General features: G+C 43.2%; 1 protein-coding gene across 2 annotated transcripts in view; it reads left to right on the forward strand.

The window, feature by feature from the left end:
* FBN3 (fibrillin 3) overlaps positions 1 to 18207 on the forward strand; it is a 100979-nt gene that overhangs the window by 70782 nt on the left and 11990 nt on the right. For both annotated transcript variants that reach the window (XM_074301669.1, XM_074301675.1), the window contains 13 exons: positions 6 to 122; positions 3816 to 3944; positions 5814 to 5933; positions 6586 to 6711; positions 8790 to 8942; positions 10014 to 10079; positions 10522 to 10647; positions 12455 to 12574; positions 12907 to 13029; positions 13755 to 13886; positions 14968 to 15093; positions 15867 to 16073; positions 16916 to 17041. In XM_074301669.1, coding sequence (XP_074157770.1) covers positions 6 to 122; positions 3816 to 3944; positions 5814 to 5933; positions 6586 to 6711; positions 8790 to 8942; positions 10014 to 10079; positions 10522 to 10647; positions 12455 to 12574; positions 12907 to 13029; positions 13755 to 13886; positions 14968 to 15093; positions 15867 to 16073; positions 16916 to 17041 — 1671 coding nt within the window. The remainder of the gene's footprint in view (positions 1 to 5; positions 123 to 3815; positions 3945 to 5813; positions 5934 to 6585; positions 6712 to 8789; positions 8943 to 10013; positions 10080 to 10521; positions 10648 to 12454; positions 12575 to 12906; positions 13030 to 13754; positions 13887 to 14967; positions 15094 to 15866; positions 16074 to 16915; positions 17042 to 18207) is intronic.

An 18207-nucleotide genomic window follows, 5' to 3' on the forward strand; every position in this document is an offset into this window, starting at 1 on the left:
GACAGATATCGATGAGTGTGACCGGCAACCATGTGGCAATGGGACTTGCAAGAACACCGTGGGCTCCTATAACTGTCTTTGCTTCCCCGGCTTTGAGCTCACACACAACAGCGACTGCATGGGTAAGCTTGGCCCTGAGCTCTGCACAGCCAAGGCCTGGAGCTCTGGATCTCAAGAAAGGTCCTCAGGCATGGGGCTTCATTTTGAGTCCTTCTCTTAGATATGGCCAGCCATCTTCTCTGCCTACTAAGGAGCCGCCAGCCTTTCTGAAAATTGAGAAGATGTAGGGAATGGGAGAGAGATGGAAAGATGAGAGGAGAGAAAAGGGGATGGGCAAGTGAGCAAGAAGGATGGGGGGGGGTATAAATGGAAGGATAAAGGGTTGTGGAAATGGCCATGGGGGAAAGATGGGGAATAATTAATCAAGGATATATTAAGGACCTTCTATATGGCAGGCATTATTCTGGGTGCTAAAGATACAAAGACAAATATGAAACTTCTCTGGAACTAAGGGAAAGGATTGCTTCTACTAGTAATCACCTAACTGGTCAAGATCCTTTCTTTCTAGTCCATCCTTTATAGAGCCACTAATATCACTTTCCTAAGACACAGGTGCAATGCATGCTCATGAATCTGTATTCCATATAGAATAAATAGAATATGTAGAATATATTAGAATAAAATAAATAGAATATATAGAGAGAATATAATATAGAATAAAATACAAACAGCAGTGTGACAGTAGAAAGTGTACTAACCTTGTGAGTCTGAAGATTTGTATCTTGCTTACTGCTGTGTGACTTTGGGCAAGATTAATAATAATCTTGTAAGATGTAATAATAATTATAATAGTCATCATCATAATAATAATAATATTTATTGTACTTTTAAGGTTTTCAAAGCATAGTACACATGCTATATCATTTGATCCTGACAATAATCCTGTGAGGTCAATGTTATTATTATCCCCATTTTACAATTGAGGAAACTGAGGCTGGGAAAGATTTAGTTTAATTTCTTGCCCAGGTCTTATAGCTACTAAGTATCTGAGACAGAATTTTAACTCATGTTTTGAGTCACTTAATCTTTCTAAACCTATTTCTTCCTGTTTAAAATAAAGGAGGTAGACTACATAATTTTGAATGTCCTTCCTCATTCTAAATCCATAATTGCAACACAAAAGCCAATCTACCCTCCTTTCCCATCCAATTTTATATCACTCCTCTTTACATACCTCTGGTTCTGGACAAACTAGATTCCTGATAATTCCCACCTCTAGGCATTTGTACGTGCCATAATCTCTGCCTATAAAATTTCCTTTTCTCTTCCATTTAGCTGATAGGACACTTCCTCCATGAATCCTTCTCATTCTTCTCAGCTCAAAGAAAATTTTCCCTCTTCAAAATTTCCCAAGCAGTTTTTGCTTTGATCTCTCCTTTACCTCTACCACATCCTATCCATTATTATACTTAGTTATTAAAAATCAGGAATTACATCAGTTTTCAGCTGTCCATCTAGGTATTGTAATTTGAACTTATCAAGAAAAGCAATATGTTCTCTTAGGATTCACTTTCTTATCTTGATTTTCAATGCTTCATTTATTATTTCACTTATTATTTTTTTTAAAGAAAGAAAGGAACAAAGAAACAAAGGAAAAAGAAGGAAGGGAGGGAGGGAGGGAAAAAAGGAGGGAAGGAGGAAGGGAAGAAGGAAGGAAGGAAGGAAGGAAGGAAGGAAGGAAGGAAGGAAGGAAGGAAGGAAGGAAGGAAGGAAGGAGGGAGGGAGGGAGGAAAGAAGGAGGAAAGAAGGAGGGAGGGAGGGAGGAAGGAAAGAAGGAGGGAGGGAGGGAAGGAGGGAGGAAGGAAAGAGGGAGGGAGGGAAGAAGGAGGGAAGGAGGGAGGAAGGAGAGAGGGAGGGAAGGAGGGAGGAAGGAAAGAAGGAGAGAGGGAGGGAAGGAGAGAGGAAGGAAAGAAGGAGGGAGGGAGGGAGGAAGGAAAGAAGGAGGGAGGGATGAAGGGATGGAGGGAGGGAAGGAGGAAGGAAAGAAGGAGGGAGGGATGAAGGGAGGGAGGGAGGGAAGAAGGGAAGGAGGGAGGGAGGGAGGGAGGGAGGGGAGGACAGAAAAATTGAGTAGTTCTGCATTTTCTCTGACATCTATTTTCATTGTTTTGTCCATACCACTCTGACCCCTTCTTTCATCTTCCTCTTTCCCTCAATATAGCTTTTAAAAATTAAAAAATAAAAACTCTTTATCATTAGCTTTCCTTGCTAACTCAGCTCATTTGGAGCTTTAGCATTCTTGGCACTATTCTTGCTGCCCAAGTTCTACTTTGGAATTCATTCTTAGGTATGTGCCCCTCCTTCTCATCTTCTGGACAAGTCCTTTAAAAATCTTTGTTGCTTAATTTATTCCCTGTGCAGCCTCATTGATATTTTTACACAAATTTCTCTTTCCTCCTACTTTGAATGTTTCTCTCTTTTCCTATTGGAATGTCCTTCCTGAGAGTTTCCCATTCCTCCTAAGCTAACTTCTCCTGTGAAATTTTAGTCCATGAGATTCTACATTTCCTTTCTCTGAACCCTGAAATCTGCTCTCTCAAAATCTGGGATTCGTGTCAAACTCTGCCCTGATTTTCTTTCTTTTTCTATTAATAGTTTTAATAGAGAGTTTCCACCAAGGCTCCCTTCAATTTCTACCTTAATAGCAAATTCCTTGTTATTGGTGAGAATTAGGTTTAGAATTACAATTTTTTTTAAGGGATGAAATTCTTATATTCCTCTCTATTCCTCCCTATTCTACATCATCATACCACTTTTCCATGTTTGTTATAATATTTTTATGAGTTCAGTCAATTAGTCAATAAGAATTTAAATAAATCAAGCAGTTGCCATTTCTTAAATGCCTCCTATGTTCTGGACCCTTGGCTAAACACTGGGGATACAAAAAAAGCAAAAAATATTCCCTGCCCTCAAGGAGTTTACAATTTTAGTAATACATACCTTAGAAATTTTAGAGGATCTATGAACTTGGGTGGGAAAAGCAACTCTATTTGCATACTTTTGTTAGGATCTCTGGCTCACTTTGCCTGTTACCCACATTTTGAATACACTTATAGATACTTGAGATCAGGGATTTTACTGAAGGCACTTTTCTTGGATTTTTTTTTTTCTCCTGTGAATTTCTGGGAATCTCTACTATTATTTTTTCTCCCTACATTGCAACAACTATTTATGATTAATTAGTCTGGTAGACAATAGAAGTTCTTTTCCTCTCTTCTTTCTCTCTCTCTCTCTCTTTTTTCCATTTCAGGTCCTTTGAATTTATTTGAAAGAGTGTATTCAAGCATTAAAGTCCAACTTTATTTGATATACTTCATCCCAAATCAAGAGTCAATCGTTATTTTAATTTGGGGTCCAGAAATCCAAATCCTGTTTACAGATACCACCTTCTTTAATCAGCTGTTCATTTTCAAATTGAACTGAATTTTTTATTCTATTTAAATATTTTATTGATATTCTTTACTTTTTTTTAATTAGTAGTAGTAGTAGTACTACTACCCAATGATGTGGTCCATCAATCTATAACACTCTCCTTATAACAAATAGGTATAATCAATCAAAATTAATCAACCTATTGGCTATGTCCATCCCATTCCCAACTTCTCTGAGAAATGAAAGGTATTTTTCACCATCAGTCCTCTGACTCTGTGATCAATCAGGGCATCAATCAGAGAAAATAAATTGAAGAATATGCTCAGCATCCTTCAGACTCTTGGACATCTAGAGCCCAGCCTTCTATGCTTGTGTCTCTACAGATATTGATGAGTGCACCTCCCTCACGGGACAAGTATGTCGCAATGGACAATGTATCAACAGCATTGGCTCTTTCCAGTGTCTCTGCCATGAGGGCTATGAAAGGACCACAGATGGCAAGAACTGTGTGGGTGAGTATTAGCAGTGGTTGTGCCAACTGGTATGGCAGCAAGTCCTCAGTTTAATGAGTCCAGTTCACAGTTCTAGATAGAGAAGTGCCAGTTACCAGACAACAATTTTTTTTTCTTTTTAAACCCCCAACCCTCATTTTGCTTTTGTATGGGAATAAATAAAATATTAATGACAGATCCTATTTCTTTAACATTTTAAGGTTTACAAAATGTTTGCCTTACAATAATCCTGTAAAGGGCAAGTATCATCATTTGCATTTAGAGTTGAGGAAACTGAGGTTTATCTAGATTCTGTGAGGGTTTGTTTTGTTTTGTTTTTGTTTTTGTCACCTTACTAGAAAAAAGGTAAGATTGAGATTTGAACCAAGGACTCCGGATTACAGTATTCTCTCTACTTTAGTATAGTAATAAATCTACGCTAAACACTGGGGATACAAATAGGGAAGCCAGCCTCCATTCACATTTTAATGAAGAAGACTACACATATGGAAAGTTTCAACTACAAGTCAGATAAGAAAAGTCCCATGATCCTGAGGGTGCAGCAGCAAAGTAAATGGCAACGCCTTTTCCACTGATTAAATAATATCTTATTTCTGAGGTCAAACCATTTGACAACCTCAAGGGCTTTGGAGACAAGAATGGATCTGCAGGAGCAGCTGCCTGGCTGCATCTTCATGGGGCTGTTTCCCAAGGGATGACTGAGGGCACTGAACCATGTGCCTTCCTGTTCCCAAGGCGCTAATGTTCAGGATTCTGGACTATCCCTATCAGGGTCAGATATTTAAAGAGGGAAATCCATGGTTTTACTGCAACACAGGGCGTGATTCCACTAAGAACTACTGTTGCTGGCCCTTCCAAAGCATGACTTCCAGTAAAGGCAACTTCTAATGGCTCGATTTTTTTTGTTCCCTGCCACACTCTCACCTCCACCCCTATAGAGACATAGTAGAGTATCCTTTACGCCCAAATAATGCCCCATAAGCGCATGGATAGATTTCAAATAGTTTGCAAACTTGGATGAGAAAATACGTCTTTATTTTTACTAACCTTCACTAATTGAAATATACTTTTTCTTCAGTTTTTAAAAAATAATTTTCTGCAAAAGAGTCCATAAGTTTCACCAAGCTGTCAAAGGGACCTGCCTCACTACCCCTCCAAAAAAAGGTTAAGAATCCCTGGCCTAGATAATCCAAAATACTGAGTTTTATTTTAGGAATGAGACTGAGGGGAAGGCTCTAAACCTTAAAATGAATGTTTTTCCATATGTCATTTTAAGCATTAATTGGAGATGCCATGTAGCAAAGCCATAGCTAAAATAAAAAGTTCTTTCTGCTCTGTGCAAAACTTATTTCTAGTAGAATATTCCCTTTATTTCAGAAATAAGAGGGGAAGGTAGCATAGCAGATGGAGAGTAGCTTTGAAGTGAGGAAGACTTGAACAAAGGTGGTAGAAATCTATATTTTTCTCAATTGCTAATTGTATTTTTTGAACAAAGATTAAGTTCCTTGTTTATTTTAAAAAGTGAACATTTCATTTTTGTCCCCCAAAATCAACCAAAAGAAGTGACTTGGACTTTTAGTTAGTGTCTGTTCTGGGGAAGAAAAAAGAATCCCTCTTCCTGCCACTGAGATTTGTAGAATTTACAATGAGTCTGGAGATTTATAGATGCAGACCTCCCAGAGTCTGAGCTGGACCATAGATAATGGATTCTCTCTTTACCTTAAAACCTGCCTCTAGCCCATTTTCATCCAGTGTAGACTTCCATAGGTGGAAGGTATTCTGGAGCTTTTACCAGCCTGGAATCCCCAAGCACCTGCCGTGATCCTCTGGCTCTACAATTAAGCAGCTCATGGTTTCTCTTCCTGCCAGACATTAATGAGTGTGTGAGTTTTCCTGGGACCTGTTCACCTGGGACCTGCCAGAACTTGGATGGAGCTTTCCGCTGCATCTGCCCTCCTGGCTACCAAGTACAAGACGACAGCTGCATAGGTGAGTCCCCGATCCAAACTCTTTTCAAAAACCTACTAGAGGCTTGGAACAGAGCTGCTTCTGGGAATAGTTATGTTCAGTCAGAGGATCTCAGAAACCATCTGACTCATTAGCCTTTCTCCCCATTTACTGATGAGAAATTAAAACCCAAAGAGAAAAGGGATTTTCCCAAAATCACATGTAGTAATAAATAATACAGTAACTCACAATTACATAATCAATTGATGGACCAAACATTTAAAATTATTTTCTTGAAAATTTATTATTGTATGCATTTATAATCTGTTCCTCCCTATAGCCTCCATTAAACAAATAAACAAAAAAAAATCCCTAATCAAAAATAAGACCCTAATCATGAATATATATAGTTGAACAAAATAAATTCTCACCTTGGCCATGACTGAAACATGTCTCTCCCTCAATTTCTCCAATATTTGCCAAATGAGTAAACCAACTCAAAGACATTAGTTGGCTACCCCAGCAGTCATCCAGCCAGCAGGTATTGGATCCAAGGCTCAACCCCCATCTATGCAATGGTCCAGTTGAAGTTATCTTCCACCCCTTACCTAGTGCTATAGGCACCCATCACACCACCCTTCCGATGTGGACAAAGCCAAACAGATTTGCCAATGCTATGTCCCTCTTCCTCTAGATATCAATGAATGTGATGAGGAGCCCAACCTCTGCCTATTTGGCACCTGCACCAACAGCCCTGGGAGTTTCCAGTGCCTCTGCCCACCTGGCTTTGTTCTCTCTGACAATGGACGTCGATGCTTTGGTGAGAACCTGGTCTTGAGGGGGATCTGAATGGAAGAGAAGCTAAGCAGGCAGTGGGCAGGAGATGGAACATAGAATTCCAAGGCAGAGCTGCAAGGAGAAATGAGACGTAACCAAGTGCTCTGACAGCCAGTAATCTGAATTTATGTCTGGAGCTTGGTTTTGTTACTCAAAAAATAAGAATCAAAAGTTGTGAGTCTATCTCCCCTCTGGGACAAAAAGGGAGCTTTTTCTTCTCTTGGATTTGTATGGAATGATTTGTAGTGGCTGGGGCTGAGGATTAGAAGTAAACTGACCCTGGAATTAGAGATCAGAGACTTTTCCTCCTGTAAAACAAGACTGGGATGACTAGAAATCGTGTCTAGAAATGACCTTGAAGAGTTGGAGGAGATTTCAAATGTCATATCCCTCCCATACTTGAGCAATCTCAGATTTAATCCCTCTTGTACAGGTTGGCCCTTCAAAGGCTTCAGGACAATAACTATATCCTTCCCCATCTCATTCTGAGCCTCCTTTTCTGTGGGTTCAACACCCTCATTCTTTCATTGATCTTTGCATGGCCTGTTCTCCAATCCAGAACCATCCACATTGCTTTCCTTTGGATTTGCTTCAGCTTGTTTTTGGTAAAGTAGGCCACCCAAAACTGAACGCAATAGTCTAGCTATGAGCTGATAGGATATATCTCCTCCCTCATTTTGAACTTTCTGTTTTGCCCAATTCTGGCCAAGATTATCTACTTGGCTGCTTCTTATATGGTTGAGTCACAAGACTAACAGATCTTTTTACATAAATTTTTGTCTAAGTATGACTCTTCTATCCTATACTTGTACCACTGATTGACATGAAGAGAAAAAAAAATCTCAAATCTTCATACAAATTAGTTCCCTAAATGTGAGATAGAGTTAAACCAATTTTTTTATTAAGCAGCTTCTCTGTGCTAAACACCAAAAATATGAAGGAAAGCAAACATCTTCAAGAAGCTATATTCTAATGGGGAAGATAGCAAGATATAGAGAGAGAGTAGATGGAGAGAAGGGGTCAGTGATGTTTGTAAATCTCCAGGAAACTGATAACAAGCTGGTACCTTTCTGAAGATACAAAGAAGGGGAACAGGGGAGAAGAGTGGGGAGGGGAGGCAGGGAGAATTGCTCATCCCCTTGCCCTAGTTAGCTTTACCCTGGGCAGGAACAGAAGCCAGAGAACTGTTCTATTTGTCATCACCTTACTGACACTCATTGAAATGAAGGAGACTGATCTAATTAGACTGGGTCTTGAAGATAGAATTTCCTTCCCCACTTGACCCCAGAAGCAGGAATCCTCATGTTATCAGGTTTCCTGGAATTTTAAGTAAGAATTCTAATCTTTGCTGGCAAGCCTGATAAGCCTTCTCTCTCCAGAAGTTTTCCATTTTAGGGAGGAATGTAGAGAGCTCTCTTGTTGGGGAAAGGTTTCTTGTTGAGGTTGAGGGAGTTGGGGCTTTTCTCAGGGAGGATCCTTTCTGGTTGGGAACTTTCTTGAAAAATATGCTTTTCCGTAATGGAGGCAAGCGAATCTTCTGAGAGTGGTCCTTTCCATGGGAGGGATTGCTTTCTTAGAGATAGGGGAAAGAGCTAGATAGCAGTGGAGAGTGCACGGTATGGTCCTGAGGACCAGGTTCCTCTCCTTGGTAGATAGCCTTGTCTCTAGCTCAGTTGAGGAAGGGGTATTTCTTTAAGAGAGGTTTCTTTCCATAGTAAAAAAGACTTTTCTATAATGAAGGTTCCATCTCTCTAAAAGGATAGGATGTCTTCTCTCTGGGGCATTTTCTTGGCCCTCTATTACAGGGATTCTTAACCAAGGGCCTGCAAAAAATTTTTTTTATTTTTTTAGAAATGTATGTCAATATAATTAGTTTATATATTACATATTTTATTTTATGCTTTTAAAAGCAATATTCTGAGAAGGGGTCCATGGGTTTCACTATAAAAGCACTCCAGGACACAAAATAGTTAGAAACCTCTCCTTAAAGAGTCCACAGATCCCATCCTGTTCCCATCTCCCCCATGTCTGTGGAGTGATTTCAAGACTTCTGTCCCACAGACACTCGTCAGAGTTTTTGCTTCACTCGCTTTGAGAATGGAAGGTGTTCGGTCCCCAAAGCCTTCAACACCACCAAGGCCCGATGCTGCTGCAGTAAGATGCCTGGAGAAGGATGGGGAGATCCTTGTGAACTGTGTCCCCAGGAGGGCAGTGGTGAGTAGCCCTTCCTGATCCCTGAGGACTGGAGACCCTAAGGAGCCGAGCCGGGGAGCCAGAAAAAGGAGTAGATAAAGAAGAAGATGCTACTTTCTGGCACCAGATATTTACCTCAGACATTTAGATAAATATATGAGGAAGATAGAAAGAAGGGGAGGGTCCTATTTAAGGACAGATAGAAATTCCTTAGAACATAGTCAGAGTTAGGAGGGCCCTTACAACACTAAATGTCAAGAGACAGGAGGGTTCTTAGAGCACAGGATGTCGAGGCGGGAAGGCCCTTTGAACACAGGATATCAGAACGATTCAGAACACAGAATGTCAGAACTGGGAGGGCTCTGAGAACACAAGATATTAGAACTAGAAGGATCCTTAAAACCCAGAACAGCGGAGCTAAAATGACCCTTAGAACTCAGATTCCTAGAGCTGAGGTGGCCCCTATAAAGTATCTGGGAAGGTGCTTAGACTATATAATGTCATGATTGCACATGTATAACCTGATTGCTTACCATCTCAGGTTGCAAGGAAATCAGGAAAAGAGGGGATAGAACTTGGAGCTCAAAACTTGTTTTTAAATGTTTAAAAAAAATTGTTTTACACATTTAACATGTATGGGATTGCCTGTCATCTAGTCATCTAGGAGAGGGAGTAGAGGGAGGGAGGGGAAAATTTGGAAAAGGGATAATGTTGTAAAAAAAAAATTACCCATGCATATGTACTATCAAAAAATTATAATTATAAAATTAATAAAAATGTTTAAAAATTGATTTAACATGTAACTGGGGAAAATAAAATATTATATATAAAATATATAAAGAATTTGTGATGTCAGAGACCCCTTAGAGCATAGAATGTCAGCACCGATAGGTCCCTCAGAACAGAACATATCAGATGAGGGAGAGCTCTTTAAACTTAGAGCCAGGACTCCTTCCAGGGTCCAGCTTAGCCCTTGGGTTCTAGAGAGAGAGCTGAAGAACATTTGAGAAACTCCCAGTCTTTCCTTGTTGCCTCTCAATTTGGCCCACAGAGTTGGGATTTTCATAATCTCTATTGTTCCTTGCCCTCCAGGTGCCTTCCAAGAACTATGTCCCTTTGGCCATGGGGCTGTCCCTGGCCCCGATGACTCACGGGAAGGTAAGCCCCATCTTCAGTCCTCAATGATTTTTGGCCTTTTTGCCTCTACAGAGGCAACACCATGCATGGAGAAGAATCCTTGGCTGGGAATCAGAAGCCACAGGGTCTAGCCTTTATTTTTTTCCCCTGACTCATTAACTTCAACAGGTGATTTTCCTTCTCTGTCTCAGTTTCCCATTCTGGAAAATGATTGGGGCAAGTCAGCCAAGGGGGCCAAGTTCTGAGCCTCTACACACCTGTAACTTAATCTGTTCTCAAAGCTTTCTCTGGGGCCCTGGGCCAAGTTCTAAGGCCACACCTAAGGCAGGACAAGGTGTTTGCTGGATCTGGATCTTCCTTCCTTGCCCATATACACCTACCCTGGATCCCTTAATGTGCTAGGGGCTGAGGGTCTTGGCAAGTGATCTTTCCTATCTCCATTTCTGAATTCCTATCTCTGCAGATGTAAATGAGTGCTCGGAGAACCCTGGCATTTGTGTCAACGGGGTTTGCATCAACACAGATGGCTCTTTCCGATGCGAATGTCCTTTTGGCTACAGCCTGGATTACACTGGTGTCAACTGTGTGGGTTAGTACCTTCAAGCTCCCTTTCTACGCCAATCTACCCTCACACCTGAGATCCTCAGGCTCTCATTTTAGCCAAAAGTATTGAAAGAGAGACGGAGAGATGGGGTGGGGGTGAGGGGAGGAGAGAGAGAGAGAGAGAGAGAGAGAGAGAGAGAGAGAGAGAGAGAGAGATGGAGCATTTATTTAGCATGTACTAAGTACTAATTTGTTAAATAAAAGAAAATAAGAGCTTTTATTTTACTAGGAGAATATAAAAGATAAAGAGAAACTGGAAAATGTAAGTGAAGGGGAAGGTTGGGAGAAGGGTACTGGCATAGGATCAAGGTAGAGAAACAAGTGTTCATTTCACTGAGTGAAGTGAGCAGTCCAGGGCACCTCATAAAATATTAATCTTACCCAGAAACTCAGCAGACAGAAGAACAAGCTCCAAATGGAGGTATCTCAAGGTGGGCAAAACTATTGGTGAGGAGGTGGAACAGTCCCGATAATAGATTGGGGGAGTCTCTACTAAATATATGAAAGGAGCATCTTTTCCTATGAAAAAGATCTGAGGGTCTTATGTAATACAAGATCAATATGAATTAACAGTGCTTTCTAAATTACCTCTCATCCCCCCCAAAAAAAATCTACGCAGAATGAGGAAAGTGATAGTCCCCAAATCCTCTGTCTTGGTCAGAACTTGCTGGACTTTATTTTAATCATATGTAAAATTAGGTTAATGGACCAGATAATTCCTCTGCTCTCAAATTCTATGATTCATTAACCAGTTTGCAGTGTCATATCCAATCCAAGGACCACATTTAGGAGAGATATTGACAAATTGAAGTCAGTCCAGGATAGAGACGGAATGAGAGACTCTGTTATATGAGACTCTTTGTAGAAATTGAGGACATTATGCTGGAGAACAGAAGACTTAAAGGGAACACAAGAGTGTTATGAGGGAAAGTATTATGGAATCCATCTGGAAAGTTAGATGGGATTCTGGGAGAAGAAAGAAGTCCTAGACAGGGAGATCAAGTGGGAGATTGCTGTGAAAATCCAGGAAAAACCCGATGAGAGCTGGTAGACATATTAGTGAAGAAAGGAATAGAACTAAGAGATGTCATGGAAGTAGAACCCGTAGGAGGTGACCCTGATTAGAGATGGAAGTGAGGGAAGGTAAAGAGGCAAGGTTTTGAACTTGAGCGACTGGAAAGATGGAAGGAGAGATTTGAAACACACCAGGTGGGGTGGGGTGCTGGCGAGTGAATAAGGGACAAATGAAAGGATTGCTTTGCAGCAGCGAGGACCCACCGGATATCAGATAATATCAATTTGTAGTGGGTCCATCCATGAAGCTTGTGTGTGACCACTTAGCTATATTTGAGGAAGAGCAAAAAAAGGTGGATGATGGGGGCAGTTTGAGAAGGAGTGAGTAGTGAGTAGGGAACAAGAGATTGGTGGTTAGAGGGCAACATAAACTTGAACTGATTAACTATTAGCATTAAGATTTTGGTGGGAAGAGAGAGCAAAGCAGAGGGGATAGGAAACCTGGGAAGGATGGCGAGGCTATAGTGTGGTGCTGAGAAGTGCTCCCTCGGAAAAATGAATGAGTTTACGAGTCCTAAGGTCCATTCTGACATTATAATTCCAGACTCTATTCTGCCTTGCCCCAGGGATTGGGTCCAGGGTAAAGGGCTTCCCAGATCCCAATAATTCAGGATCAGATGAGCCCACAGCCAACAGTCCCACTCCATAGAAGCAGGAGAAAGGGCTGCTGGGCAGGATAACTCTCTACACACCAGCTAATGCATCCCTCTCAATTGTAGACATGGACGAATGCTCGGTTGGAAATCCTTGTGGGAATGGAGTGTGCTCCAACGTCGTGGGGGGCTTTGAGTGCACCTGTGACGAGGGCTTTGAGCCGGGCCCCATGATGACCTGCGAGGGTGAGAATTGGACCCAGGGGTGTTGGGGGTGGGGGAGGGTAGGCCTGAAAGAATCTAACAGGCGTCCTGGAGAGGGTGGGCACGCCACCATGAGGAGGTACACTGACCTGGGAGCCAGGAAACCTGGGTTCTAGTACCTACTCACGTGGCCTCAGACAAGCCTCAGTCTCTCCATTGAGACAGGGGGTTTGGACTCAGTTGACCTTTCTGATGGTCTGAGATTCTGAGATTCTTTTGAGGCTGGGCAGGACTGTGGCAGCTCTAGGACTGCGGTGGTCAAGTTACCTCCTCCCAGCCTCCCCTTGGCCTCCCCATAATGCCTGTCCCCACAGACATTAATGAATGCTCCCTGAACCCACTGCTCTGTGCCTTCCGCTGCATCAACACCAAGGGCTCCTATGAATGTACCTGCCCTTCTGGCTACATGTTGAGAGAGGACCGAGTCATGTGTAAAGGTTAGTTTACCAGGGCTGCTGTAAACTGGATGAGAGGTGAGGAGGTTGGGTGAGAGGAGAGGAGTTTGGAAGGGTGGTGAGAAGGTTAAAGGGGAGATAAAGAGGCTAGAAAGATGGTGAAGAGGCTGGGTGGGGAGTGAAGAGGCTGAAAGGGAAAAGAGACTAGATTGGAAGTTGGGAGGTTTAATTGGAGATGAGAAGGCTATAGTGGAAGAGTCTAAATGGGAGAAAAGGAGGCTGTATGAGAGGTAGGGAGACCAGATGGACAATGAGAAGGCTGCAGCTAGAGGAAGCTGAATGAAAGGAGGATGAGAAGGTCGGAAGGTGATCAGTGGAAGGCTACAGGTGAGGAAGACATCGTGAGGATTGGGAGGCTGCTAGTGTAAAGGATATTTAATGGGACATTTGAAGACCTTGCTTGGACCATTTTCAAAACTGTTACTTTAGGCTCTCTATGCAGACTAGAATGAGAGTCTTATGACTGTAATTGTTTGCTAGTGAGAGGACAGAGGCCAGCCTGCTGGTCAGACAGACCCAGGAGAACTTCAGGAAGCCCAGGGCCTCACAGCCCTAAGGAAGAACCCCTTCCTGTGAAGGATCAGGACGGAAGCTGGGGCTGGACTGGCCAGCATGGACATGGAAGGATAGATACACTCATGGGAATGAGGGCAGGTAGGGGGAGGTGTGTGCTTCGGAGTCCCCTCCAGCCCTGTGATTAATTGCAGATCTGGACGAGTGCGCCGAGGGACTACATGACTGCCCAGCCCGGGGGATGCTTTGCAAGAATTTGATAGGCACCTTCACTTGCATCTGTCCTCCTGGCCTACAGCCCCGGGCCCATGGTGAAGGCTGCACAGGTAAGAGCCAGAGCCCCAGACTATGTATGCCATCTGTCTTCCCATCCTTGTAGTGATCCCCGTCCCATAGCCTCTGATCCATTCCCATCCTCCTCTCTCCCCATTTCTCTGCCCTGCTCCCCGCCCTTACCTATAGCCCAGGGCCCCTAGCCAGACAAGGACCAGAACTGTACTCTCCTTCTTGAACTTTATTTCTGTTCCTCTTCTTTGATCTCGCTGTGCCCCTAACTCTGTCCCCGTCTCTGCCTCATTCCTCTCCAACATTGTCTCCCCATTTTCTTGTTCTCCTCCCATCTATCTCCATCTCTGTCCCTGCCTCATCCCGTTAGCCGTGTCCTTCTCTCTATCCCCCACCCTTTTTATCAACCACCCCAGCCCTTAGCAGCACATAGTAGGAGTTTGATAAATGCCAGGTGGCTGACTGCTTGATTGAGCTTTCAGGGCCTTAAGAAATAGGAATAGATAGAACAAAGTGCTGAGAACTGGGAATGGGAGACAGGTGTTACTTCCACAACCATTTATCATCAATCTTCAGCCTTCTTTTCTTCAGGGAAAACAGTCCAGACCCTTAACCTTTCCCCAGAGAACTGGTCTTTCATTTAGACACCCGAGATATGGGCAGATATTAATTATCTGTGGAGAAGGTACTGCCCTCTCCTGGACTGGGAACTCCACCTGGGCAAGAGAATAGGTCTTATCTAATTTTCCCCAGCACCTGGCTTCCCTTCTCTAGGCTGAAGAGAGTATTTAGGAGATGGGCGTGACGCACTCTTAGGTAACTAATGTCTGTACAGGGCGTGAGACCCGTATCCTACACATCCAAATGATAAGAGCCAGATTCCCCCCAGGGAAGATAAAGGGTCTGCACTCCTTCCCCAGAGGGAAGATGCTTCCCCACCTCTGAAAGCAGGAAGAGTTTCTTTGAAGGGGACACTGGTCTCCATGTTTATGGAGTGGGCAGTCAAAGGAGAGTATAGAAGCCAAGAGAGGAATCGCTTGTCCTAAAAGCAGAGGGAAGACCCTGGGGAGATCAGGGATGGAAGTCTGGGTGACCGTGAGCTGGTGTTTTCTCCCCCTTCAGATGAGAACGAATGTCGAACCCAGCCTGGCCTCTGCTCCAATGGCCGCTGCGTGAACACCGTGGGCAGCTACCACTGTGACTGCAACGAGGGCTTCCAGGCCAGCCCCACAGGCACCGAGTGCCTAGGTAGGTGCTTCCGAATGCTTCCTCCTCCCCCACCGGGCACAGGCTTTCCCCAGGGTTCCCCCAACTCAGCCTCTCGCCTTAGAATGTTTCCAGTTCTGTCTCTCTGTGATCCACAGTCCTGGAAAGAGCTCTGGACTCAGGAAGTCAGAGGACCTGGGTTCAAGTCCTCCCCTCTGGCACACTGTCACCATTTGACCCTGAACAAATCACTTAGTTTCTTTGGACCTCACTTCAAAATAGACATATTATCCCCACTTATTAGGGGCAGCTTAATGTAGCCGAAAGAGAACTGTTCTTGGTGTTTGTAAGACTTCAATTCATCACTTGCCTCTGACTCAGCCATATTGCCTCATAATACAAGTCAAACAGCTCTGAACATAATGTGTAGTATTTATTATATAGGCTTTCTTGAAATAGAAACGTATTGCTTTATATTTGGAATCCTCTCTTATGTGCTGCTATGCACATGGCAATTTTTTTTCTTTCCCTATTTTGTATTTAAGCTTAAAGGACAGAAATAAAAATAATACGAGTCAGAGACAAATTGTCAATCTGTATCTGCGGAGGGAGTTTCCACACTAGAAATTCCATATGTGGATGAAATCAGACTCAGAGTCCCCCATCCCCCCGCCCTCACCAAAAAATAAAAAAAAATGTACTATACATTTCAGGCTATTTGGGGGAAAGTATCTTGTAGGAAAAAAAAAAAAAACTTTAGAAATGTGGGGCGTTATTACCCATCTCTCATCCATTTCCCTTTGATTTCTCCCCAGACACCCGCCAAGGTTCCTGCTTCACTGAGGTACTGCAGACCACATGCCAGCTGTCTTCCACCAATCACAATCCAGTCACCAAAGCCGAGTGTTGTTGTGATGGGGGCCGAGGCTGGGGCTCCCTCTGTGAGCTCTGCCCCCTCCCTGGCACTGCCCACCACAGGAAGATGTGCCCTCATGGCCCTGGCTATACTACCGATGGCAGAGGTTAGGCGCCTCCCAGCTCTGATACCTGTAGCTTTGAACAAGTCACTTTCTTCTCTCTTTGAGCCTCAGTTTCCCCTTCAGTAAAAAGGAGATAACAATGCTTGCACTGTTTATCCCCTGGTTAGAAGAAAGCACTTTGGAAATCATAAATTATTATAGAAATGGTCATTGCTCATGTCCATATGTGATTTCTTATTCAGGCTTAATTTATGACAGCAAGTTCAGCCAGGGTCAATATCCACACAGAAAAAGACCCTGGGGGGTGATTATAGACATTTAAAAAGCCATTCTAAGTGTTCATTTCTGCTGAGGACTTCCTCCTCCCCCCACTTTTTAAAGATATTCCAGATCAATTGATGAATCCTTGGGGTGTCTTTAATGTCTGAAAAGTTGAAATACAGCTGAGAAGACAGGGGAGTTTCTGTACCCTCTGTGGTACTGGAATCTGGCCTTTTCTCAGTTTGGGGAATGAAACCGAGGGGAGAAAGTCCTGTTTGTGTGTCCTAGGGATGGTGAAATCTCTGGGGAAGCAGCATTTGTCCATTACTAACTGTGGCCTAAGTCGAGAGACAGTGTGGATTAGCGGGTAGAACACTAGACGTGGAGCTGAGAAGCTGAATTCCAGCTGCTTTGCAAATAGGAGCTTTCATTAGATCAGAGAGGAAGCTGGAACTCGGGTCAGGCCCGAAAGAGCCATTGTGGAAATCTACTTAAAAACTCAGCCTCAGCTTTCTCCATGAAGCCACAATAAGAAACAGAAGGGTGACAGTTCTTTTCATGACTAGAACTTACCAGGAACTGGAGGATTATGGGGGCCGTGGTATGATACATCTTTCTTTCAGACATCGATGAATGCAAAGTTCTCTCCAACCTCTGTCAAAACGGTCAGTGCATCAACACTATTGGCTCTTTCCGCTGCCACTGTGAGACTGGGTACACGCCTGACATTGCCGGCACAGCCTGTGTGGGTAAGTGGGCTCTATCCCCCCCAACCAGGCAAGAACAGGAATCCTGGGAAATGAGAACAGTGCAGAGGACATGGTGTAAAGGGAAGAGCACCGCATTCAGAACAGGAGAGATCAAACTCAAAGCTTGTCTCCAACACTCACCAACACTCTGTGTCCTCATCCATAAAATGGAGATGATAATGCTTGTATTCCTTGTTATAGGGAAAGCATATGTAGACATACACACACACATATATGCAGGTATGTATATGTGTGTGTGTGGGAGAGAGAGGAGAGAAAGAGAGAAGAAGGGGGAAGGAGGGTGAGAGAGAGAGAGAGAAGAAAGGAAGAGAAGAGGAGAGGGAGAAAAGGAGGAAAGGAAGGGAGGGAGGAAGAAGGGGAAAGAAGAGAGGGAAAGGGAGAGAAGACACAGAGAGGGGGGAGAGAAGAGAGGGAAAGGGAATAAAGAGAAGAAAAGGGAGAGGGAGAGAGAGATAGAGACAGGAAGTAAAAATGGAGGGAAGGGAATAGGGAGAGAGACAGAGGGGAGGTAGGGAGGGAAAGCAGGGAAGAGAGGGAGGAGAAATTGGGAGAGGGAGAGAGAATTGGAGAGAAAGAAAGGCAGAGAGATGGAGAGACAGAGAGAGAGGAGAGAAGAAAAAGGAAGGAAGGAAGAAAGAAAGAAAGAAAGAAAGAAAGAAAGAAAGAAAGAAAGAAAGAAAGAAAGAAAGAAAGAAAGAAAGAAAGAAAGAAAGAAAGAAAGAAAGAAAGAAAGAAAGAAAGAAAGAAAGAAAGAAAGAAGGCAGGGAACAAGGAAGGAAGGAAGGGGAGGGAGGGAAGGAGGAAGGGAAGAAGAGAAGTGCCATGGAAATGATAATTATTATTAGACATCTGGTTAACTGTACTACCACAAATTAAGGCCATAGATTCCAGGGCTAAAGCCATGAAGGTTGAGAGTTAGAATACCTCTAGGTATAAAAGAGCCTAGTTTTTAGTTGGAGTTTGAGAAATAGACTAAACAAACTCTGAAGGCCTCTGAGGGTAACTGAGTTGGACTCTCATGTGTTCATGCTGGGCTCCTTGTATCCCCAGCCTCACTCTAATAGCCTCTTTTATCTATTCATACATTCCTTCCTTTCTTCCTTCATATAGTCATTCCTTTATTCACTCAAACATTCCTTCCTTCC

This window comes from Sminthopsis crassicaudata, chromosome 1 (assembly GCF_048593235.1).
Source record: "Sminthopsis crassicaudata isolate SCR6 chromosome 1, ASM4859323v1, whole genome shotgun sequence".
NCBI classification, from domain to species: Eukaryota; Metazoa; Chordata; class Mammalia; order Dasyuromorphia; family Dasyuridae; genus Sminthopsis; species Sminthopsis crassicaudata.